The sequence below is a fragment of the Theropithecus gelada genome, chromosome X, assembly GCF_003255815.1.
Source record: "Theropithecus gelada isolate Dixy chromosome X, Tgel_1.0, whole genome shotgun sequence".
NCBI lineage: Eukaryota > Metazoa > Chordata > Mammalia > Primates > Cercopithecidae > Theropithecus > Theropithecus gelada.
This window is the reverse complement of record NC_037689.1, coordinates 58,073,178-58,099,574: the sequence shown is the minus strand read 5'-3', so window position 1 is coordinate 58,099,574 and position 26,397 is coordinate 58,073,178. Positions and strand designations below refer to the sequence as shown.

Sequence of the window (26,397 nt, the reverse complement as noted above, 5' to 3'; positions counted from 1 at the left end):
AACATACCAAGCCTACGGGATACATCAAAAACAGTAATAAGGGAGAATTTTATAGCTATAAGTGCCTGCCTTAAAAACAGGAAAATTTTAAATTAACAACCTAATGATGCATACTAAAAAACTAGAAAAGCAAGAGCAAAACAAGCCCAAAATTAGTAGAAAAAAAGAAATAATCAAGATCATAGCAGAAATAAATTCATTTAAAATGAAAACAATAAAACAAAAGATCAACAAAATAAAAAGCTGATGTGGACCGGAAGCAGTGACTCATGCCTGTAATCTCAGCACTTTGGGAGGCCGAGGCTGACAGATCATGAGGTCAGGAGATTGAGACCATCCTGGCTAACACGGTGAAACCCCGTCTCTACTAAAAAAAAAAAAAAAAAATTAGCCAGGCATGGTGGCGGGCACCTATAGTCTCAGCTACTCAGGAGGCTGAGGCAGGAGAATGGTATGAACCTGGGAGGCGGAGCTTGCAGTAAGCCGAGATTACGCCACTGCACTCCAGCCTGGGCGACAGAGTGAGACTCCATACCAAAAAAATAAATAAATAAATAAATAAACAAATAAAAATTTTTAAAAAGCTGATGTGTTGAAAAGGAAAACAAAATTGACAAACCTTTAGAAAGACCATCTAAGAAAAAAAGAGAGGTCTCTTTCCTTGCCTAACGCAGCCATGGCTCGTGGTCCCAAGAAGCATCTGAAGCGGGTAGCAGCTCCAAAGCATTGGATGCTGGATAAATTGACCGGTGTGTTTGCTCCTCGTCCATCCACCAGTCCCCACAAGTTGAGAGAGTGTCTCCCCCTCATCATCTTCCTAAGGAACAGACTTAAGTATGCCCTGACAGGAGATGAAGTAAAGAAGATTTGCATGCAGCGGTTCATTAAGATCGATGGCAAGGTCCGAACTGATATAACCTACCCTGCTGGATTCATGGATGTCATCAGCATTGACAAGACGGGAGAGAATTTCCGTCTGATCTATGACACCAAGGGTCGCTTTGCTGTACATCGTATTACACCTGAGGAGGCCAAGTACAAGTTATGCAAAGTGAGAAGGATCTTTGTGGGCACAAAAGGAATCCCTCATCTGGTGACTCATGATGCCCGTACCATCCGCTACCCCGATCCCCTCATCAAGGTGAATGATACCATTCAGATTGATTTAGAGACTGGCAAGATTACTGATTTCATCAAGTTCGACACTGGTAACCTGTGTATGGTGACTAGAGGTGCTAACCTGGGAAGAATTGGTGTGATCACCAACAGAGAGAGGCATCCTGGATCTTTTGACGTGGTTCACGTGAAAGATGCCAATGGCAACAGCTTTGCCACTCGACTTTCCAACATTTTTGTTATTGGCAAGGGCAACAAACCATGGATTTCTCTTCCCCGAGGAAAGGGTATCCGCCTCACCATTGCTGAAGAGAGAGACAAAAGACTGGCGGCCAAACAGAGCAGTGGGTGAAATGGGTCTCTGGGTGCCATGTCAGACCTTTGTACGTAATTAAAAATATTGTGGCAGGAAAAAAAAAAAGAAAAAAAGAGAGAAGAAAGAAAGAAATAAGAGATGAAAAAGTAGACATTACAACTGATACTGCAACAACTCAAAAGATCATTAGAAGCCACTATGAGCAACTATATGTCAATAAATTGGAAAATCTAGAAGAAATGGACAAATTCCTAGATACATATAAACTACCAACTTTGAACCGTGAAGATATCCAAACAGACCAATAACAAGTAACATGATTGAAGCCAGAATAAAAAGTCTCCCAGTAACGAAAAGCCCAGAACCTGATGGATTCACTGCTGTATTCTACCAAACACTTAAAGAACTAATACCAATCCTATTTAAATTATTCTGAAAAACTGAGGAGGATGGAACAATTCCAAACTCATCCTACAAGGCCAGTATTACCCTGATACCAAAACCAGAGAAAAACACATCAAGAAAAGGAAACTACAGGCCAATAAATCTCATGAATATTGATGCAAAAATCTTCAACAAAATGCTAGCAAACTGAATTCAAGAATACATTAAAAACAGCATTAATCATGACCAAGGAGGATTTATCTCTGGGATGTAAGGATGGTTCAACATATGCAAATCAACAAACGTGATACATCATATCAACAGAATAAAGAATAAAAAACATATAATCATTTCAATTGATGCTGAAAAAGCATTTGATAAAATTCAACATCTCTTATCAAAAACCCTCAAAAAGCTGAGTATTGAAGGAACATAACATAATAACAGCTACATATGACAAACCCGAAGCTAGCATCATACCGAATGGGGAATAACTGAAAGCCTTTCCTCTGATGTATGGAACACAAGGATACTCACTTTTAGCACTGTCATTCAACAAAGTACTGTAAATCCTAGCTAGGGTAATCAGACAACAAAATAAAGTAATAAGAATCCAAATTGATAAAGAAAAGTCAAATTATCCTTGTTTGAAAATGATATGATCTTACATTTGGAGAAACCTAAAGATTCCTCCAAAAAACTATTAGAATAAAAAACAAATTCAGTAAAGCTGCAGACTACAAAATCCACATGTACAAATCAGTACCATTTCTACATGCCGATAGCCAACAATCTGAAGGAGAACTAAAAACAGTAGCTAAACAATGGGTGCACATGGATATAAAGATAGAGATGATAGACACCGGAGACTCAAAAAGGGTTGAGAGTGGGAGGAGGTCAAGGACTGAAAAATTACCTATTGGATACAATGTTCACTATTTGGGTAATAAGCACACTAGAAGCCCAATCCCCACTGTTATGCAATATATCCATGTCACAAAAATGCACGTATACCCTCTGAATCTAAAATAAAAGTAAATATAATTCAAAAACTAAAATGCAACAGTTGCAGTGTGAAAAAAATGTCTAACATACTACTTGGTCTATTTCAAAATAAACAACTTGATAAGAGAGAGAAAGGGAGAGAGAAAGAGAGGGATTGAGTAATTCAAACTATGAAGAAAAGTTGAGAGTTCAGAGAGTTATTTGTATCTCCAGATGAAAAACTACAGATTTATGTCATATTAGATGCAGTTACTCTTATGAAATATCTGTGATGAATCAATTTTTGTGAGGAGAGATGTATTTTCAGTGCACAGGGATGCTATGGAAATGATTCTAGTAAAGGTAATAAACATTTCAATTTTATATCTGTCAGGTATTTTCATATGTAAATCTACTGTTTAAATATCAGCTTTTAAGAAAATCTAATTTTGTCCATAATTGTATCCTATTCCTCCCTCCATACATAGGAAACTTCAAAATAAATAAATGATAAAGTTCATAATGGTCATGCCACCCTCCAGTTTCGCCTGTTTAAATCTCTGGAAGGTCCTAGTGCTTGATTAGCATAGTACATATTATGTCAAATTTTAATACAATAACTTCTCATCACAGACACTATGGTGGTGCAGTACCTTGCCAAACAATATTGACTTGTTTGATTTTTATTATCCTCATATTTTTAACATTAGAAATAAAAACTCTCTACAGATGTTTATTTGACAATAATGTTCCAAGTGTTGTGATAAATAATATGAGTAAAGAGCCCACCATAGAGCCAAACACTTAGTAAACATTCAATATTTTTGTGATTATGATTTTTTATTTTTGCTAATAATAAAAAATTAGAAAAACCTCTGCAATAAAGGACTTAAATTCTTATGGGAGAGAGAAACAAGTAGAAACAAAAGTGAAAACCATACGGCAAACACTTTAATAAGCTTACATAAAGAATAAGACAAGGAAGATGTATCCCATCTAGTCTTGGGGAGATTGTGGGAAGGTTTCCTAGAAGAGCTGACGTCTGTAATGAGATTTGAATTGTGAGGATAAAGAGACACTGAAAAGAGATTCCAGACAAAGCAAAAAGTATTATAAAATTTAAATGCAGAAAGAAGCAGACAGAGTCACCAGTAGAGGCCTCCTTGAACTCTAAAGCCAAGTTGCCTCCACCACTGGAGTGAATACCTGCATGAAGGCAGGAGCCCCAGCACCCACTAGCACCCTAATGCAGCTGATGTGCATGCACCCCATTGTGCTGCTGCTGGCATGTACAAATTAGGAAGGATCCTGTTGCCACCACACTATGAAAGGCTTTGGCCGACACTACTCACAAGAGTGTAGTGACCAGCAGTCTGGGAGCACCTCACCCTCCACTCCCACCCAGTGCAGTCAATTCCTAAACTGAGGAGCCAGAGAACAAAGTCAGGGCCTGACACATATTCTCCAGAGTTAGAGCACACAGTCTAGGAGTAGATAACTGAGTGCTGGCCTTCTAAAATCTTCCAGAAATGAAGACAGTCAGCTGAATCCACCTTATACCACAATCAAATCATCAAGGTCATAAAATAAGATAACAGAAAAAAGAAAAAACATCCAAAGGTCAGCAACTCTAAAGGCTGAAGAAATATCAGCCCACAAAAATGAGGAAGAACCAGTCCAAGAACTCTGACAACTCAAAAAGCCAGAGTGCCTTCTTTCCCCAAGCTACAGCATCGCTTCTCAAGGATTATGAACCAGGCTGAGTTGACTGAAATGACAGAAATGGAATTCAGAGATGGATAGGAATAAGGATCATGGGGATGCAGGAGTTGTTGAAACACAATCCAAGGAAAGTAGGGCTCATAATAAAATAATACAGGAGCTGACTGACAAAATAGCCAGTAGAGAAAAGAATGTAATCGACCTCACAGAGCTTAAAAACATACTACAAAAATTTCATAATGCAGTCACAAGTATTAATAGCAGAATAGACAAAGATGTAAAGAAAATCTCAGAGCTTGAAGACTGGCTTTCTGAAATAAGACAGTCAGACTTGGGAGGCTAAGGCGGGCAGATCACAAAGTCAGGAGATCGAGACCATCCTAGCTAACAAAATGAAACCCCGTCTCTAATAAAAATACAAAAAAATTAGCTGGGCATGGTGGCGGGTGCCTGTACTCCCAGCTACCCAGGAGGCTGAGGCAGGAGAATGGCATGAACCCGGGAGGTGGAGCTTGCAGTGAGATGAGATCATGCCACTGCATTCCCACCTGGGCAACAGAGTGAGACTCCATTAAAAAAAAAAAAAAAAAAAAGACAGTCAGACAAGAATAGAGAAAAACAAATTAAAAGGAAGGAACAAAACATCCAAGAAATATGGGGTTATATAAAAAGACCAAATCTATGATTCACTGGTGTCCCTGAACCCCACACGGAGAGTGTAAACAACTTGGAAAACATATTTCAGGGTATCATCTATGAGAACTTCTCCAACCTAGCTAGAGAGGCCAACATTCAAATATAGGAAATGAAGAGAACTTACTGAAGTTCTTACTGAAGTACTTTACTGAAGGTACTTCACAAGAAGATAATCCACAAGACACATAATTATCAGATTCTCCAAGGTCAAAATGAAAGAAAAATTGTTAAAGGCAGCTAGAGAGAAAGGTCAGGTCACCTACAAAGGGAAGTCCATTACACTAACAACAGACATCTCAACAGAAACCCTACAGAAACCAGAAGAGATTGGGGGCCAATATTCAATATTCATAAAGAGAAGAAATTCCAACCCAGAATTTCATATCTGTCCAAATTAAGCTTCATAAGCAAAGGAGAAATAAGATCCTATTCAGACAAGCAAATGTTGGAATTTGTTACCACCAGACCTGCCTTACAAGGGCTCCTGAAAGAAGCACTAAATATAGAAAGAAAAGACCATTGCCGGCCATTACAAAAGCACCTGTAAGTGACACTATAAAGCAACCACACAAACAAGTCTGCATAGTAACCAGCTAACATCATGATGACAGGATCAAAGCCACACGCATCAATACTAACTTTGAATTTAAAGGGGTTATATGCCCCAGTTAAAAGGCACAGAGTGGTAAGCTGGATAAAGAACAGAGACCCATTGGTATACTGTCGTCAAGAGACTCTTCTCATGCAATGACACCCATAGTCTCAAAATGCATGGATGGAGAAAAATCTACCAAGCAAATGGAAAACAAAAATAAAAGTAGAGGTTGCAATCTACATCTCAGACAAAACCAAAGCAGATCAAAAGAGACAAGGAAGGGCATTACATAATGGTAAAGGGTTCAATTCAACAAGAATGCCTAACTATCCTAAATAAATATACACCCAATACAGGAGCACCTAGATTAATAAAGCAAGTCCTTAGAGACCTTCAAAAAGACAAACTCCCACACAATAATAGTGGGAGATGTTAACAACCTACTAATAGTATTAGACAGATCATCAAGGCAGAAAATTAACAAAGATATTCAGGACCTGAACTCAGCACTGGATCAAATGAACCTGACAGACATCCAGAGAACTATCCACCCAAAAGCAACAGGATATACATTCTTCTAATTGCCACATGGCACATACTCTAAAATCAATCACATAATTGGACACAAAACACAAAATATGCTTCAGCAAGTGCAAAATAGCTGAAATCATAACGACCACTTCTTGGGCCACAGAGTAATAAAATTAGAAATCAAGACTAAAAAATTCACTCAAAACCATATATTACATGGAAATTGAATAACCTGATCCTGAATAACTTTGGGGTGAATAATGAAATTAAGGCAGAAATCAAGAAGTTCTTTGAAACTAATGAGAAAAAAGATACAACATACTAGAATCTCTGGGAAACATCTAAGGCAATGTTAAAAGGAAACTGTACGGCACTAAATGCCCACACGAAAAGCTAGAATCATCTCAATTTAACAACATAACATGACAATTAAAAGTACTAGAGAGTCAAGAGCAAAACAATCCCCAAAACTATCAGAAGACAAGAAATAACCAAAATCAGAACTGAACTGAAGGAAGGAGATTGAGGCATGAAAAACCACTCAAAAGATGAACAAATCCAGGAGCTGAGTTTGTGGAAAAAAAATGAAATAGACCATTAGCTAGAATAAGAAAGAAGACAATAGGGAAGATCTGAATAAGCACAATTAGAAATTACAAAGGGTACCAGTCACCCCATAGAAATACAAATAATTATCAGAGAATATTATGAGCATCTCTAAGCACATAAACTAGAAAATCTAGAATACATGGATAAATTCCTGGACACAGACACCCTCCAAAGACTGAGCTAGGAAGAAATTGAATCCCTGAACAAACCAATAATGAGCTCCAAAACTGAATCAGAAATAAATCATCTACCAGCCATAAAAAGCCCAGGACCATATGGATTCACAGTCAAATTCTACCAGATGTACAAAGAAGAGCTGGTATCATTTCTACTGAACTTATTCCCCAAAATTGAGAAGGAAGCCCTCCTCCCTAACTCATTCTATGAGTCCAGCATCATCCTGATACCAGACCTGGCAGAGACACAACAACAAAAAAATGAAATCTTTTTAAGCCAATATCCTTGATGAACATCGGTGTAAGAATCCTCACCAAAATACTGGCAAACTGAATTCAGCAGCATGTCAAAAAGCTAATCTACCATGATCAAGTAGTCTTTATCCCTGAAACACAAGGCTAATTCAATGTATGCAAATAAAAATATGTGATTCATCACATAAACAGAACTAAAGAGAAAAAGTGCATGATTATCTCAATTGATGCAGAAATGGCTTTCAATAAAACTCAACATCCCTTCATGTCAAAAACTCTCAATAAACTAGGTATTGAAGGAACATACCTCTAAATAATAAGAGCTCTCTATATTAAACCCATAGCCAATATCATACTGAATGGGCAAAGATGGAAGCATTCCCTTTGAAAACCAGCACAAATCAAGGATGCTCTCTCAGTAGTCCTATTCAACATAGTGTTGGAAGTCCTGGCCAGAGCAGTTGGGCAAGAGAAAGAAATAAAGGATATCCAAATAAGAAGAAAGGAAGTCAAATATTTCCTGTTTCCAGACAACACGATTCCATATGTAAAAAACTCCTTAGTCTCAACCCAAAAGCTCCTTCTGCTGATAAACAACTTCAGCAAAGTCTCGAGATACAAAATGAATGTACAGAAAAATCACTAACATTCCTAAACACCAACAACAGTCAAGCAAGAGCCAAATCAGGAATGTAATCACATTCACAATTGCCACAAAAATTATAAAACACCTAGGAATATTAAGGAAGGTGAAAGATCTCTACAAGGAGAATTAACAAAACACTGCTGAAAGAAATCAGAGATGATACCAACAAATGGAAGAATCATCCCATGCTCATGGATAGGAAGAATCAATATTGTTAAAATGGGCACATGGCCCACAGCAATTTATACATTCAATGCTATTTCTATAACACTACTAATGACACTCTTCACAGAACTAGAAATAACTATTTTAAAATTCATAAGGCACCAAAAGAGAGCCCAAATTGCCAGGGCAATCCTAAACAAAAAGAACATAGCTGGAGGCTTCACTGTATCCAACTTCAAACTATACAAAGCGGCTACAGTAACAAAAAGGGGATGCTGTTACAAAAACAGACACATAAACCAATGGAATACAATAGAGCTCAGACATAAGGTCGCACACCTACAACTATCTGATCTTTGATAAAATTGACAAAAACAAGCAATGGGAAAAGGACTCCCCATTCAACAAATAGTGACAGAAAAACTGGCTAACCATATGCAGAAGATTGAAACTGGACCCCTTCCTTAAACTATATACAAAAATCAATCCAAATTGTATTAAAAAGTTAAATGTAAAACCTAAAAGTATAAAAACCCTGGAGGACAACTTTGGCACTACCATTCCTCATGTAGAAATGAGAAAAAATTTCATGACAAAGACACCAAAAGCAATTGCAACCAAAGAAAAAATTGACAAATGGGATCTGTTTAAACAAGCAAGCTTTTGCACAGCAAAAGAAACTATCAACAGAGTAAACAGACAACCTACAGAATGGGAGAAAAGGTTTGCAATCTATGCACCTGACAAAGGTCTAATATAAGGAATATAAGGTCACCTATAAGGAACTTAAACAAATTTACAAGCCAAAAAGAAACAATCCATTAAAAAGTAGGCAAAGGACATGAATAGACACTTTTCAAAAGACATGCATGCAGCCTAGAAGCATATGAATAAAAGCTTAACATCACTGACCATTAGAGAAATGCAAATAAAGACCACAGTGCAATACCATCTCACACCAGTCAGAATGGCTTTTATTAAAAAGTCAAAAAGTAGGCCGGGTACGGTGGCTCACACCTGTAATCCCAACACTTTGGGAGGCCAAGGTGGGTGGATCACGAGGTCAGGAGATCGAGACCATCCTGGTCAACATGGTAAAACCCCGTCTCTACTAAAAATACAAAAATTAGCTGGGCGTGGTGGCACGTGCCTGTAATCCCAGCTACTCAGGAGACTGAGGCAGGAGAATTGCTTGAACCTGGGAGGTAGAGGTTGCAGTGAGCTGAGATCGCGCCACTGCACTCCAGCCTGGTGACAGAGCTAGACTCCATCTCAAAAAAATAAAATATTAAAAAATAAAGTCGAAAAGTAACAGGGGCTGGAGAGGTTGCAGAGAAAAAGGTACACTTATAAACTGTCGCTGGGAGTGTAAATTAGTTCAACCATTGTGGAAGACAGTGTGGCCATTCCCCAAAGACCTAAAAATGGAACTACCATTCAACCCAGAAATCTCATTATTGCGTATATACCCAAGCAATATAATTTGTTCTATCATAAAGACACATGCAGGTATATATTCATTGCAGCACTGCTCGCAATAGCAAAGACATACAATCAACCTACATGCCCATCAACGGTAGACTGCGTGAACAAAACACGGTGCATATACACCATGGAATAATATGCAGCCAGAAGAAAGAATGAGATCATGTCCCTTGCAGGAACTGGAGGCCATTATCCTTAGCAAACTAATGAAGGAACAAATATGGCATGTTCTCACTTTAAAGTGGGGGCTAAATGATGAGAACACATGGACACATAGAGGAGAACAGCAGATACTGGGGCCTACCAGAGGGTGGAGGATGGGAGGAGGGAGAGCATCAGAAGAAATAACTAATAGGTACTAGGCTTAATACCTGGATGATGAAATAATCTATATAACAAACCCCCGTGACATGAGTTTACCTATATAACAAACCTGAACATGTACCCATGAACTTAAAATAAAAGTGAAAAAAAAAAAAAAAAAAAAAAAAGAAAAGGAAGCAGCAGCCATTCAATAGTTTACAGCGCTGAAGTATAATGTGCAAAAGTGAATGTAGAGAGTTATGGTTATAAGGTATGGTAGATATTGAAATTAATAAAATACCATTAAAGGATTTTAGGCAAGAGTCTGATGCTAAAATTTGTGTTTTATGAAGAACCAAGTATGGCTGTGTAAGCAACAAACAGATGGGCAAATGGCAGGACTGGATGTGGTAAATATGAGAGGGTGACATTGATGGAAACGATATAAATTACAAGAGTGACAGGGGAGCTAGAAAAAAGTAGGTAGATTCAGAAGATAATTTGTGGATAGAATCAAAATAAATTGTTGGTTGGTGATTAATTAGATGTAAGAAGGAGGGATGCCTAGATTTTTCACCAGTGAAATTTGAGGTGCTTATGGGACATTCTAATGAAGGTGTTCATAAGGGGTAAGATATACAGAACTAGAGGTGAGGAGGTAGGTCTAAGATAGATTTGGATCTGGGAGGCATTGGAAGAGTAACAAAACCACAAGAGGATATAGATGGCCAAAATGTGGAGGTTTGGAGCAAAGACAGAAGAAGGAAAATATCAATGTGATGAAGGAAAGAAGCCTTGAACAGAGAATGCCAAGGAGGGTCTTGAGAGCCACAAAGAAAACCAAAATGTTTTAGCTAGCATACAAGGGTGAGACAGGAAATCTGAGGAAAGATGGTGTCTGTATATCAGAGAGTGGAGGAAATGCCTCCCTTTGAATGTGAACAACTCTAATGCTCAAAAAGCTTGTAATTTTTAGGCAGAAGCCACAGTGAGCAGTATCTTCTGGAAACACTTATAGTTAAAATCTAAGTGTTTATTCCCTGAATGGTCAAGGGAAAAATAAATAAATAGAGATTGAAGGATAGGTGAAAGGCACATAAAGGAAGATATTGAAAAGAAAAGAGAAATAAGAAAAAGGTAACATAGAAATAAGAATCCTAGATAAATAGGAAGATTTAGAAAAGTAATTTGGGAAAAAGAAAGAATGTTATTTATATATTGTAATAAATGAAGGAAAATAGTAGCAGAGGAGAAGAGAGAATGTATAAGATGAGCAGAACAAAGCCAAGACAAGAGTGCACATTAGTACATCAACACAAAATAAGTCTGTATACAATACTATTTATAGGTTAATTATATCCTCAAGGGAAAAAGTATAATATTTGATACAATAATAAGCTGTTGGCTTGTCTCTGTTTCTGTCAGATGTTCAGCTTTTCAACTAGTTTTAAATACTTGAACATGTTTTCAACTTCTTTTGGCTTTATCTATATAACCATCCATTTAGCCATTGATCTATTTAAGAGATATTTATTCAGCACCTTCAATGTGCTCACACAGGATTTAAAGCTTGGTGCGGAACTTACAGATATTCGCTACATTAATATTTTAGAAAACATGAGTTGTATCTAACATTATTAAAGACTTGAAATTTAAGTCAATGATTACCTAAAACACACAAATAATTTTACATAAATTGCAATGTACTGAAGTTTATGAATTTTCTGAAGGACTTTTATACTGTATAGGTCATCAGAGCAATGGATTCAGATTTATTAGACATATTGCTTAATGAGTCTAACAATGAAATCATTATTTTTTGCTTTAAAAAAATGTATTACTAAACTATTTTTAAATAGACAGTTTTTTAAAGCATTTTTAGGTTTGCAGCAAAATGAATCAGAAGTTACAGAGAGTTACCACACACACAATCCTCCCCCATCATCAACCTTTTGCATTGCAGTGGTGCATTTATTACAATTGATGAACCTACATTAACAAATCATTATCACCCAAAGTTCACAGTTTACATCAGGACCCACTCTTAATATTATACATTCTATGGGTTTTAACAAATGTATAATGACATGTATTCACAATTATAGTATCAGAGTAGTGTCACTACCTTAAACGTGCTGTGTACACTACCTATTCATTACTCCTTCCCCACTAATGCCTAGTATCCACTGATCTTTTGCCTGTCTCTATGGTTTTACATTTTCCAGAAAGTCCTATAGTTGAAACCACACAGTATGTAGCCTTTTCAAATTGGCTCCTTTTACCTAGTAATACATCTGTAAGTTTTCTCCATGTCTTTTCATGACTTGATAGCTCACTTCATTTTACTGCTGAATAATACATTGTTCTTTGATGGAGGGAGTTTACCTCTTTTTTGCCTCCTGCCATGTGAGGACATAGTGTTCCTCTTGTTTGGAGTGTGCATCGTCTAGGCACCATCTTGGAAACAGAGAGCAGCCCTTATTAGACATAGAACCTGCCTGTATCTTAATCTTGGATTTCTCAGCCTTTCGATCTGTGAGAGATAAATTTCTATTCTTTATAAATTTCCCAGTCTATGGTATTCTGTTATACCAGGACAAAGCTAAGACAGTATGTGTCTGTTATTTTGTTAGGCACAGTTCTAGGCTCTGGGAATAAATGAGACAAGATTGTTCCTTGGCTAATTAAGAAGGTCACATTCCTAATTAGCCAAGGAACAATCTTGTCTCATTTATTCAGAAGGTCACATTCTACTGGAAGACACAGATGATAAACAAATATATTTATGTTTACAATTACATTTATATTTTAAAAGTGCTATTGAAAATAAAAATAGAGCAGGAAAGAGTAGGACTGAAGGATGTGCTGTTTTAGAGAAGATACTGATAAACATTCTCAGATAAGGTGACATTTAATCAATGACTTGAATGAAATGAGAAAGGAAACCATGAAGATATCCGGTAAAATAATGCTCTAGTCAAAGGGAACAGGAAGCACAAAGGCTTTGTAAAGGCATTGGACTCAGTGTGCTAAAAAACAGCAAAGAGGTAAATGTCTATAATATATTATTTGGAAAAAATGCAGCAAAATCTTTGAAATTAACTTGCATAGGCCACTGTGTTGGTAAAATTAGAACCATAATACTTTTATAACAAATTAACATGTTAATTTTTAATACATGCACATATTTTATGAAACCCTGGTCAAACTGTTACTCTACAATAATCAAACCAATTTTTATGTGTTTTTGTGTAGTTCACCTTAGCATTATTTATTTGTACTTTGTTTTTTGTATTTTAATGGGGCAAATATATTTTTATAAGATATAAATTTTGATATTTTCAGCATGTCAATTAGAAGGTAATACAGTATTCTACGTTTGCCGTTCTCAAATACCAACATATCGATATATCTTTTTCAATCTTGGTGTTTTCTTGAATGTTTTCTAAAATAGCACCTTCAATTTAAGGGCAATCATAATTCAAAGTCTCATTTTTAAACTGAACTCTTAATCTTCCCCTTACTTGTAAAGTTTGAATTAAATTCTGTATATTGGATATTAAAAAATTATTTCATGTTAAAAAACAGTTTACTCTAAACACAACAGGTTTGTATGTACTTGGAAGAAAGGAGTTGAATTGAAGCTAAAGGAACAACGACCGTGCGTACTGTCCTTACTACTGTCTGTGAACACCAACATGTCTCAGCACCACACTACATAATTTACAAGAGGCTTATGACTCAGTTAAAAAAAAAAACCTGCATTTTAAGGACAGTTCTGTTAGAATGTAAATTCATTTTAAACACAAGGATGTGAAATGCCTTTCTAATTTCATTGTAAAATGCCTAATATGACCTACCCTCCAAAGAATTCATGAAGCATTATTACTCTTAGTGATTTCCAACATGATCCTCATATGACATGTGAGATGTTTTCTAGAAGATTTTACTTTATCTCAACTAGTTATGTACTAAGTTTGAGCAGTGTCACCTATATATTTAATACTCTATACAGTTGAAAATGTCAGCAATGATTAAGGCTTTCATTTCTAGAGTTCCTCCATATGCTTTTAAAATCAGTTATTCTTCAAAATAAGTTAAAGAAGCATCTTTTATTATTTCCATTTTACATGTGAGGAAACATATCTTGAAGATGTTAAGGAGGCATAATTTTTGTAGAACAGAAAGTAAATGTTGGAGAGGGGTCTAGAATCCACGGATTCTGAGTGGATAATGTGTCCATGGCTCCTTCTCCATCATCACACTACAATTTGCAATAATTTGTTTAAAGAAAAAATCACTTCTCACCTTTGTGACAGTTTTTCCATATCACATGTCGAGTATTCTCATAATTTACGTTCATCCAACTAAGCAAAATTCTTTCAGAATCAGAATATATGTTGCTGGATGCAAAACAAGGATTGACTTTTGCTGTATTTTGCACATATTTGGGGGGCATATTATTGCTGCAGTATGGTACTACACGGGATAGAACAAAAACCTGAAATTGGGAGAGATAACTTTTATTAGATGTAAATGGAAAAATAGCAAATAAAAATTTGAAGAGAAAATTTTTAAAAACATGACAGGAGATAAAGGTTAAATGGATTCAATTAGAAGTAAAAGAGTAGAACAGATGTGTCCCAATAATGCTCATTTTAAATGGACAACTTTTTGCTTCTGTGGTAGTCTTTAAAGCACTACACTGTATAACTTACAAGAGGCTTATTGTAGGTTTAAAACATAACTGCATTTAAGAACATTTCGGTTAGGAGGTAAATTCATTTAAAACACAAGGATGTAGGATGCCTTTCTTATTTCCTTACCAGATCATGCAGCTTAGAAAAATAAGCCAAAGTAAAAGTAAATAAGTTACCAAGTCAAAAATTATTTTCTTACATTTATTTAAGAGTTCTGTTTTAAGATCATAAAAGTGTACAAAATTTGCCATTTGACATATTGTTACCCTATAACTTAAAGTGTGGTATATTTACATCATATCACCATTCACTACATGTATACCCCATGTTTTATTAGGTAGCAATGCAACTGAATTTAAAAATAATTTTAGTAATATTAAGATGAAATAAAGAACTCTGTGTCTGTCAGTAAAGCACTATAATACAGAGCTACTCAAAGTGACACTCTACTAACCACTGTCTACAAGTTCTAGATGAGATGAACAGTTTGTGATCTGCTACCTCACTATATATATCTCAAGAGTTTCTGAATGGAACATTGGCTCACATTAGAGTACACAGTGTAAGTTCAGCTCCTTGATTTATCCCAAACCTTTAATAGACAGTTTTCCAATGGTATGGGTATGAATACAACAATTTTAGTCATATGTGCTATAAAGATACTCTTGATACCCTGCTCATATCTCCTGAGTTCCACCTTTACATTCTGAAGTTTGCTTATTGTGAAAACCTGTAAGTCTCTGCTTGAGGGATTTTTTTTCCTGGCATATGAGAGCACACTCAGCTCACAGAGGGCAAGGCAGGAGTGCCAGAAGATAATGACGACCCAGCAACGGCCCCTTACCAAAGACAGTCAGGGAAATGGTAGTTAATTACTCCAGATTCCTCACCAGTCAGTTAAGTCTGAGACATGTTCTAAAATATATCCTATTGGTTCCCAGTGGCACTGAGCTTCAGTTGCCCGCAGTGAAACCTGATTGAAACCACAACTGTTACTGACTTCATTATATGATCTGCTTTAATTTCCTACTCTACTCCTGATGCTTCTTGGGAGCACTTCTGAAATAAACGATTTGCACTCAAAATACTTGTCTCAGCGTCTGCTTTTAGGGGAATCTAACCTGAGATAAGTACTCTTACAGTCAAGTACATGTTAATAGTAAATGAAAAAAAGTGCTCTTTTTCTAAGTAGTTCATAGTTATGCCATGCAGTCTTTCAAATAACTACAGTATACAAATTATTAAAATACATGTGAGCATCCAAAACTGTTCTTTTCTTTGCCACTATAAGAAGTACTTTAAAATGTGATCCAAAAAATCCATTTCTGAATGCTAGCTATTTATCTAGCATATGTGAATTGCATCATTTTAGCATTTTGTATAGAAGTTTAATGGAACTGCCTTCTTTCTTTCTGGCAGTTTTGTGGTATAGAAGTACTACATTTCAAATCTCACATATTATAAAAATGCAATTTAAAGCCTTTGAAAAGGACCCCCATCAATTTCTGTTTATTTCTGGGAAATACCAAATGATAAATTACTTGAGCACAGCTGATGAGATATATGTTTGGGACTAATGACCTTGACTAAGAATACAGATTTAATGATGGACCCATATGGAGCACGGTTGTAACCTTCAGTATTGGAAGAGGCATTACACTGAGTGCTTAATTCTACAGCAGTGTTTCTAAAATTACCGGTGGTAAAAAAAACTTATTAATTTTCTCTTTACCACAGAATGATAGTTTTGTAAAATACTCTGAAAATAAATTGGTAGAAAAATAAAATGAAGAATTAAAATGTACACACAGTACAAGACTCCATCACTTGCAAATCCAAATACACCTGGGGCAGTAAGTGTTACTATTTATCCATTAACATGCAAACCACACCAAGCATGACTTGAAGGAATGGAGTAAGAATTACAGAATGTGTTGTAACACATTCTCACAATGCAAGAATGTGTTGTGAGCTGTGCCAGCTAAGATGAAATTTGTGTAAATCATATTTTGTGATCCATATTCAGGAAATTCTTTCATGCTCTCAGAAAACATTGTTTCAAATTATCTTTCATTTTTGTTAAAGATTTTATTCAAGAAATGTAATAGCACCCTTTAAAGTCAATACATTGGCCACAAAATAGAACATAGTCCTGGGCTATCCCACTAAGTCACTATGGGACATTTAAAAGACTTCAAAACAACAATGACAAAAGTACTACTAATAGTATACACTTACATATATTGAGTGCTATCCTACCCCTATCATATGCCCTTTCAGGTTCACATGAACTTTGCTATTATATTTGGCTTATTGTTTATTAATGACAACTTTTTAAATTATGTGTTATTTTAACCCATTGGCTTAGAAAACATAATTTTCATTTTTACTTGTCCATAAAAATCTCTGAATTTTTGAGACTAATGAGATATTTGGATTTGTTCTGAAGAATCCTCTTGACTAGGCTTATGTTGACCCAAAGAAAAGAATCAATTGCCAGTTTATGTATGATCTTTCCTTTAGATTTAGAGATGCCTGATGGTTTAACGCTTATTTGGAGTCTCTTTAAATCTCGTTAACTAAAGAAATGTATAGCAATACATTTATAGGACATTCAAGTTACTTGAGAATCCAGATGAGGATAGTGTACCAGATCAAGCACTCATACCTCATTGTCAGTGTTGTGTATTGAGTAATGAGAAATTGCTCATTACTCTGAGGTTGCTGCATGACTAGAAAGCTGAAAATATTTCTCAGACTTGAAGGTTTTCCTGTATTGAAATGGTCCTTGCCCACCATATTCCACTTCTTGTAACCCCTTCTGACGTGAGTGTGAAGTGAGTGGGACACTGGAAGCTATGCTTTGAGTCTCAAGCTCTTGGGTTCACTGTTGGTGTGCATTCTGTGTTACAACTATCTTTTACACTTCCTTAAAACTAAGTCAGCATGTTGCTATGTAAAATCTACTGTGTTTCACAGTTTTGATTATCAAACCAAACCCAAGACCATGCTTCTGGTGAAACAGAGTAGGCCCTATATGGCTAACAGTGCAAAAAATCATATTTCCAGCATTAACAACCAGTCACCAAATGAAATGAATTTTCCCACAAGAATTCTCTTCTTACATTCAGTAAGAAAGATAGTTCAGGTTGATGGTGAAAAAGAAGAGGACAGGAGGAGCAAGTCAGGAATCACGCAGAAGAAGGAACTCTCTAGAGGGGGATCTGGGTGGCTGACTCCAAAGGAGACTTCAGACTGCCAGGGGGCAGCATGAGGGCTCTGGACTCCTGGGCCGCAACAGAGAACAACAAGGAAGAAATAAGCATTACCTGCATCAAATTGTTGCATATGGCCAAATTCATGTGATCTTGAAAGAAAGCATGTGTGCCTGTGAGCCTCAGTTTCTTCGTTGCTAAATTGATGATTTCAGTTGTGAGGAATTAATATTAAAAAATTTATTGACAGAGTCTTACACATACTACTCACTATTCAGATCTTAATTTTGCCCTTTCGTTTGAGTCGCTAATTCCTTATTCTATTCAATTCCTCCTTTGTTCTAACTCTCAGTCCTACAGCTCACCCATCTGGGGTTGCAAAGTGTGAAGACAGAACAAAAGCCTCCATTGGTCCTCGTGGACAAGACCTATAGTGCTATATTTGAAAACCTAGGGAATTATTCATGGACTGAAACCAGGACTTGTTTATGCAATAAGGGTATAGAGTATAGAGGTATAATTTATGCTATGTTAATCTACCCACAAATGCAATTTGGCAGGAAGTAAGTTCGAGAATTTCATAACAACCTGCTTTTGCCTACAGTTGTATGAATCTTAGTGAATATAATTTTATAGCAAGAGACTACTGTGTATTAGATGTAGAGACAATAATTTTCACCAGTACTCATTCATGAATCCTCCCTTTTAGTACTAGAATATTCCTGTAGCTACTCATTCCAGAGAGTGTATTTCTCAACTTTTTTTGCAGTTAGATGTGACTATGTGACTGAATTCTGCCTAATGGAATTTGAAATGAAAAAGACATATTTTTTCAGGTCACATCCTTAAAAGGTAACTCCTTGCCTCCAGTACTCCTTTACCTGCTCTTCCTTCTTCAGAGAAATCAGACCCATAAATGAAAGTACCGAGGAGGAAAGAGATACTCCAGAAGCTTTGACCCTCTCATATCTCAGCAGTTCCATGAGAAAGCAATAAAAAAAAAATCTCTCATTTAAGGCACTGTGTTTTTGAATCTTTCATAGCAGCATTGTCTGTACTTTAATATATGATTTATATTAATCAAAAGAGAAGCAGCAAGCAATAGTGGAAATATTACCTTGTATAGCTGTAGAAATACATCTGTCCATGCCCGTTTACTCCAGGTCTCAAATTTAGACATTTCTATAACAATAGAACATTTTTTCTTAGGTGTACAGGAACTCTCAGGCATCGTATTAGTGGAAGACTTTAAGAAATAAAATAGTACAACATTAATTAAAATTTAAGGCAAATTTAGCATATGAGTTTTTTTTTTTTTTTTTCAAAACATGTGAATGCCTTTTCTGTACTTTAATCAAGAGCTCTAATTCTCCATGTGCCAATAATATAAAATATCAACACAGGTAACTTTATGGAGCACACAGTCTCTTATTTAGGTCATAGATTTATTCATTCAATGCACCTACTAGATCACTCTGTAGAATAAGTGGCCCAACAAGATACGAAGTTATTCTGATTGCTGAGCCAAGAAAGAATCACACCCTTTGGATAAGGTAACAGGACCTCAGCATAGTGCCAAAGAACAGGCAGGCACCTGGTTCTCTACTCATGTCACATGGCAAGCATAGTGAAGAGTCCTACAACCATAGTTGCCTCAAACCTGCAGACTCCTCAAAGACCCCTCCCCTCTCAATAGGTTTCCACAAAGTGAACTATATATTATGACAAAACTATGTATTACTTGCTTCATTTCTATTTTCCCCTGAAAATGAAGAAGAAAAGTGGCACATGGTAGTGAAATAAAACCAGTCTTTTATTTGGATATATATTCTAGAATATAATTTAGAATTATATTCTAATTTAGAATATAAACATATATTCTAAAAGTTTAATAATAAAATTTACATAATCCCACCTTAGTCTTCATTTATAAATTCTCCAAAGTAGTAATTATTTATATATTTAAGAAAGCCATGTAATCATTTTTGCATAGGAACTCCATAGAGATTTTTAGACAAATGTACAAAAACATATGGGTTGTCCAAAAATTAGGATCCTAATAATATTTTGTATATAAAACTCAGGACTCTGAAATAGGATATTCTAACATAGGCCAAATACCAGTACATACAATAATAACTGTGTGGTTTGTTCCAAGAAATTATATTTTCTTACCTTAATTTCAATCCACCTCTTATAATCTTCTGGTTCAAGCAAAAATTCTGGCAGGACATGTGAAATACATCCTCCTTGAGCACTAAAATTAAAAAAGAAAAACTCAAATTATAATATAATATACATGTTCTATATATGATTTGCATTGACCATCAGTTAAATATTTCAATAGTCACATTTTTATACATGCTACATTTTATTTTTCAAATTTAAAAGTTATATAATTAGGCAGAGGTGGCAGTGGCCACTGAGTGAAACTTCTCTGACTTTGAAAAGGGGAGGGAAGAGTGAAAAGAAAGTGTCCTATGGTTTGCGTGCCAGCTCAGCCACAGTGCAATATAACACGGGGTGGAATTCTAGTTTTTTTAACTCTAGTCCCTTGCTCTGAACAGTACCTCTGGAACTACCTGCAGTCTGGGGGAACTCTAAGCCATAAAGGAAAGATATAGGTCTGGCTGGTTTTGCCAACTGCGAATTGTAACTCGTCAATGCCCAAATACAGTTACACATTTAAAAGAATCAAGATGATCCAGGAAAACATGACCTCACCAAATAAACTAAATAAGGCACCAAGGACCATTCCTGGAAAAACAGAGATATGTGACCTTACAGAGACAGAATTCAAAATACTTGTGTTGAGGAAACTCCAAGAAATTCAAGATAACGTGGAGAAGGAATTCAGAATTCTATCAGATAAGTCTAACAAAGAGATTAAAATAATTTAAAAGAATCAAGTAGAAATTCTGGAGTTGAAAAATGCAATTGGCATACTAAAGAATGGATCAATCTTTTAATAGCAGAATTGATTAAGCAGAAGAAAAAGTAAGCTTGAAGACAGGCTATTTAAAAATAGATAGAGGACACAAAAAAAGAAAGAATAAAAACAATGAAGTACACCTACATGATCTAGAGGATGGCTGCAAAACGGCAAACCTAGGAGTCAGTGGCCTTACAGAGGAGGTAGAGAAAGAGATGGTGGAAGAGAGTTTATTTAAAAGATAATAGCAGAGAACTTCCCAAACCTAGAAAAATATATCAATATCCCAAATCAATATCTAAATATCCAATATCCAAATGAATTTTAGAACACCAAGCAGAGTTAACCCACAGAAGACTACTTCAAGGCATTTAATAATAAAACTCCCAAAGAAGGCTATCTCAACACATTAAACAACCAATCTCCCAAAGATCAAAAATTTTAAGAAATGATCCTAAAGGCAGCAAGAGAAAAGAAATAAATAACATGTAATGGCATGTAATGGACCTCCGATATGTCTGGCAGTAGACTTTTTAGTGGAAACATTACAGGCCAGGAGAGAGTGATATGATATATTTAAAGTGCTGAAGAAAAACAACAACAGCAAAAAAAACCATTTTTACACTAAAATAGAATATCTAGTAAAAGTATACTACAAATACGAAAAAGTAATAAAGACTTTACTAGACCCCTAACAGTAGTTGAGAGATTTCATTGACACAAGACATGCCAACAGGAATACTTCAAACAGGAGGAAAAGGACATTAATAAACCATAAGTAATTATCTGAAGGTACAAAACTCACAGGAAATAGTAAGTACACAAAAAAACTCACAGATTATTACAACACTATAACTGTGGTGTGTAAACTACTCTTATCTTAAATAAAAAGACCAAATAATCGACCAATCAAAAATAATAACTACAAAGCCATAGATAGTACAGTAAGACAGAAATAGAAACAACAAAAGTTAAAAAGTGAGGGGATGAAGTTAAGGTGTAGAGTATTAGTTTTCTTTTCACTTGTTTCTTTTTTGTTTGCTTGTTTATGAAAACTGTGTTAAGTTGTTATTAGCTTAAAATAATGGGTTATAAGATACTATTTGCAAGCCTCATGGTAACCACAAACCACAAAACATAATGGATACACAAAAAATAAAAAGCAAGAAACAAAATCACATTACCAGAGAAAATCACCTCATTAAAGTTAAACAGGAAGAAAAGAAAGAAGAGAAGACAATGAGAAAAGAAATTTTAAAAAGGCAGAAGTAAATCCTTACTTATCAATAATAGCATTGAATGTAAATGGACTAAACTATTAAATCAAACTATACAGAGTGGTTGAATGGATGAAAAAGATCCCATGATCTGTTGCCTACAAGAAACACACTTCACCTATAAAGATGCACACAGACTGAACATAAACGGATGGAAAAAGATATCCCATGCCAATGGAAATTTTAAAAAAAGCAGGAGTAGCTATACTAGTATCCAAAAAACCTAGATTTCAATACAAAAACTATAAGAAGAGACAAAGAAAGTCACTATATAATGATAAAAGGGTCAATTAAGCCAGAGGATATAACAATTGTAAATATATTTGCACCAAACACTGTACCACCCAGATATATAAAGAAAATATTATTAGAAGTAAAGAGTGAGATAGACCAAAAGATAGTAATAGCTGGAGAGTTCAGCCCCACTGCCAACATTTGACACACATTCCAGACAGAAAATGAAGAAACAGCAGACTTCATCTGCACTATAGACCTAATGGATCAAATAGATATTTACACAAGTTTTCATCTAATGGCTGCGGAATACCTATTGTTTTCCTCAGCACATGGATCATTCTCAAGGATAGACCACATGTTATGTCACAAAACAAGTCTTAAAACATGCAAAATTTAAAATTACATCAAGCATCTTCTGACTGCAATGGAATAAAACAAGAAATCAATAAGAAGAGGTATTTGGAAACTACACAATACATGAAAACTTAAAAATGTGCTCCTGAATGACCAGTTGGTCAATGAATAAATTAAGAAGGAAATTGAAAAAAATCTTGAGATAAATGATACTGGAAACACAATATATCAAAACCTATCAAATATACCAAAAGCAGTACTAAGAAGGAAGTTTATAGCTATAAGTACATACTTCAAAAAGAAGAAGATCTTCACACTAACAACCTAATGTTCCATCTTAAGGAAAGAGAAAAGCAAGAGCAAACCAATCTCAAATAGAAGAAAATAAACGATCAACCTCAGAGCAGAAATACATGAAATTGAAATAAATAAATCAATAAAACAAAGGTTGCTTTTTTGACAAGATAAACAAAGTTGACACACCTTTAGCCAGACTAAGATAAAAAGAAAGAAGATACAATAAATAAGATCCAAGATGATAAAGAAGGCATTACAACTGATACTGCAGAAATTCAAATGATCACAAGTAGCTATCATCATCAATAAACTGGAAAATCTAGAAGAAAGGGAGAAAGTCCTAGACACATACAACTGACCAAGACTGTATCAGGAAGAAATCCAAAACCTGAACAGACCAATAACAAATAACAAGATCACAGCTGTAATAAAGAGTCACCCAATAAAGAAATGCCCAGGACCAAATGGCTTTACTGCTGAATTCTACCAAACATTTAAAGAAGAACTAACACCAATCCTACTCAAACTATTTTATAAAATAGAAGAGGAGGGAATGCTTCCAAAATCGTTTTATGAGGCCAGTATTACCCTAATGCCAAAACCAAAGAAATATAAAAAAGGAATGCTACAGTCCAATATCCCTGATGAATATTGATACAGAAATCCTCAACAAAATATTGGCAAACCAAATTCAGCAATACAGTAAAAAGATCATTAATCATGACTAGGTGAGATTTATCCCTGTGAGGCAAGAATGGTTTAATGTATGCAATGTATGTAATACAATCAATCAAGTAGAACACATCAACAACAGAATAAAGGACAAAAACCATATGATAAATTCAACCAATACTGAAAAAGTATTTGATAAAATTCAACATCCTTTTAAGATAAAATACTCTCAAAAAACTGGATATGGAAGGAATACACCTCAAAAGAATAAAATCCATATATGACAGACCCACAGCTAGTATCACACTGAATGGGGAAAAACTGAAAGCCTTTCCTGTAAAATCTGCAACACAACAAGGATGCCCACTTTCATCAATGTCATTGAACATAGTACAGGAAGTCCTAGCTAGAGCAATTAGACAAGATAAAAAATAATGAGCATACAAATTAGAATAAAAAATGTCAAATTACCCTTGTTTGCAAATGATACGATCTTATATTTAGAAAACCTAAAGACTCCACAAAAAAAACCTATTAGAAATAATAAACAAATTCAGTAAAGTTGCAGGGTACAAAATCAACATACAAAATTCAATAGCATTTCTATATGCCAACAATGTAAAAACTGAAACAAGAAAATTTTTTAAAAAGGAGCCCCATTTACAACAGCCACAAATAAAATTAAGTACCAAGGAATTAACTTAACCAAAGGAGTAAAAGATCTCTATAAAGAAAACTATAAATCACTGATGAAAGAAGTTGAAGAAGACACCAAAAAATGGAGAGCTATTCCATGTTCATGAATTGGAATTATCAGTATTATTAAGATGTCTATTCTACCCAAAGCAATTTACAGATTCAATGCAATTTCTGTCAAAATACAAATGACATTCCACACAGAAAGAGAAACAAAATCTTTACATTTATATGGAACCACAAAAGACCTAGAATAGCCAAAGCTATCTTAAGAAAAAAAAAAAACTGGAGGAATCACTTTACCTGATTTCAAATTATACTACAGAGCCATAGTAACCAAAACAGTATGTTACTGGTCTAAAATCATATGCATTGACCAGTGGAACAGAATACAGAAACCAAAATCAAATGCGCACACCTACAATGAACTCATTTTCGACAAAGGTGCCAGGAACATACACTGGGGAAAGGAGAGTATTGTCAATAAATGTTACTGGGAAAACTGCATATCCATATGCAGAAGAAAGAAACTAGACATCTGTCTCCCACCATATACAAAAATAAAATCAAAATATAATAAAGGCTTAAAGCTATATCCTCAAACTATGAAACTACTACAAGAAAACTTCAAGGAAACTCTGCATGACATAGGTCTGGGCAAAGATTTCTTGAGTAATATCCCACAAGAACAGGCAATTAAAGCATGAATGAATACATAGCTTCTGCACAGTAAAGGAAACAATCAACAAAGAGAATAGACAAATCCCAAATGGGACAAAATATTTGCATACTACCCATCTGTAAAGGGTTAATAACCAGAATATATAAGGAGCTCAAACAACTCCATAGAAAAAGATCTAAAAATCCAATTTAAAAATGGGCATAATATTTGTTTCTTTTTAAATTTTTTATATTTATTTTGTTTCTTTTTTTGCCTTCAATCAACTCACACCATTTTTTGTTTTGTTTTTTCATTTTTGTATTTTTCTATTTATCTCACTTCATTTTTTAATGGGCAAAATATTTGAATAAGCATTTATCAAAAGAAAACATACAAATGGCAAATGGCCACATGAAAATATACTTAACATCACTGATCATCAGATAAATGCAAATCAAAAGTATAAAGAGATGTCATCTCATCCAGTTAAAATGGCATTTATCCAAAAGACAGGCAGTAACAAATGCTGGTGAGGATATAGAGAAAAGGGAATCTTTGTACACTGTAGTGGGAATGTAAATTAGTACAACCACGCTAGAGAAAAGTTTGGAGTTCCCTCAGAAAACTAAAAACAGAGCTACCTCAAAATCCAGCAATCCCCCTACTGGGTATATAGCCAAAAGAAAGGAAATCAATATTTTGAAGAGATATCTTCACTCCCACATTTGTGCAGGTTTGTTCACAATAGCCAAGATTTGGAAGCCACCATAGGTCCATCAACAGATGAATAGATAAAGAAAATGTCATAGATATACATATTGGAGTACTCTTCAGCCATCAAAAAGAAAAAGATTCAGTCATTTGCAACAACATGTATTGACCTGGAGGCGATTATATTAAGTAAAATAAGCCAAGCACAGAAAGACCAAAGTCAGATGTTCTCAATTATTTGTGGGATCTAAAAATCAAAACAATTGAAGACATGGAGAGAGAGAATAGAAGGATAGTTACCAGAGGCTGAGAAGGGTAGTCAGGGAGTGAGGGGGAAGTGGGGATAACTAATGGATATGAAAAACCATTATAATTAATGAATAAGGTGTAGTAGTGGATAGCACAATAGAGTGACTCTAGTCATGAATAATTTAATTTTTCATTTTAAAATAATGATAGTATACATAGATAATTTGTAACATAAAGGATAAGGGGATTAATACACTATCTTCCATGATGAGATTATTACGCATTGCATGCCTGTATCAAAATATCTCATGCACCCACTATGTACCCACAAAATTTAAAATAAAAAGTAAAAAAATAAATAAAAGTTATATAGTTAATTTTTAAAACCTCCCTTAAGTCTAAAATGTGCCTAT

At 35.2% G+C, this 26,397-nt stretch overlaps 2 protein-coding genes across 2 annotated transcripts in view; one reads left to right on the top strand and one right to left on the bottom strand.

Moving 5' to 3' along the window:
- The window catches only part of CFAP47 (cilia and flagella associated protein 47), a 434,654-nt gene that overhangs the window by 251,015 nt on the left and 157,242 nt on the right, over positions 1-26,397 (bottom strand). Inside the window, exons 31-33 of the mRNA XM_025371837.1 lie at positions 20,074-20,155; positions 19,016-19,144; positions 14,292-14,484 (exon numbers count right to left, since the gene is read on the bottom strand). Of these exons, the coding sequence (XP_025227622.1) occupies positions 14,292-14,484; positions 19,016-19,144; positions 20,074-20,155 (404 nt within the window). The remainder of the gene's footprint in view (positions 1-14,291; positions 14,485-19,015; positions 19,145-20,073; positions 20,156-26,397) is intronic.
- LOC112615991 (40S ribosomal protein S4, X isoform-like) lies at positions 654-1,545 on the top strand. Its single transcript, XM_025372946.1, has one exon. It carries the CDS (start codon positions 677-679, stop codon positions 1,466-1,468), a length of 792 nt encoding a protein of 263 aa, XP_025228731.1. The 5' UTR covers positions 654-676; the 3' UTR covers positions 1,469-1,545.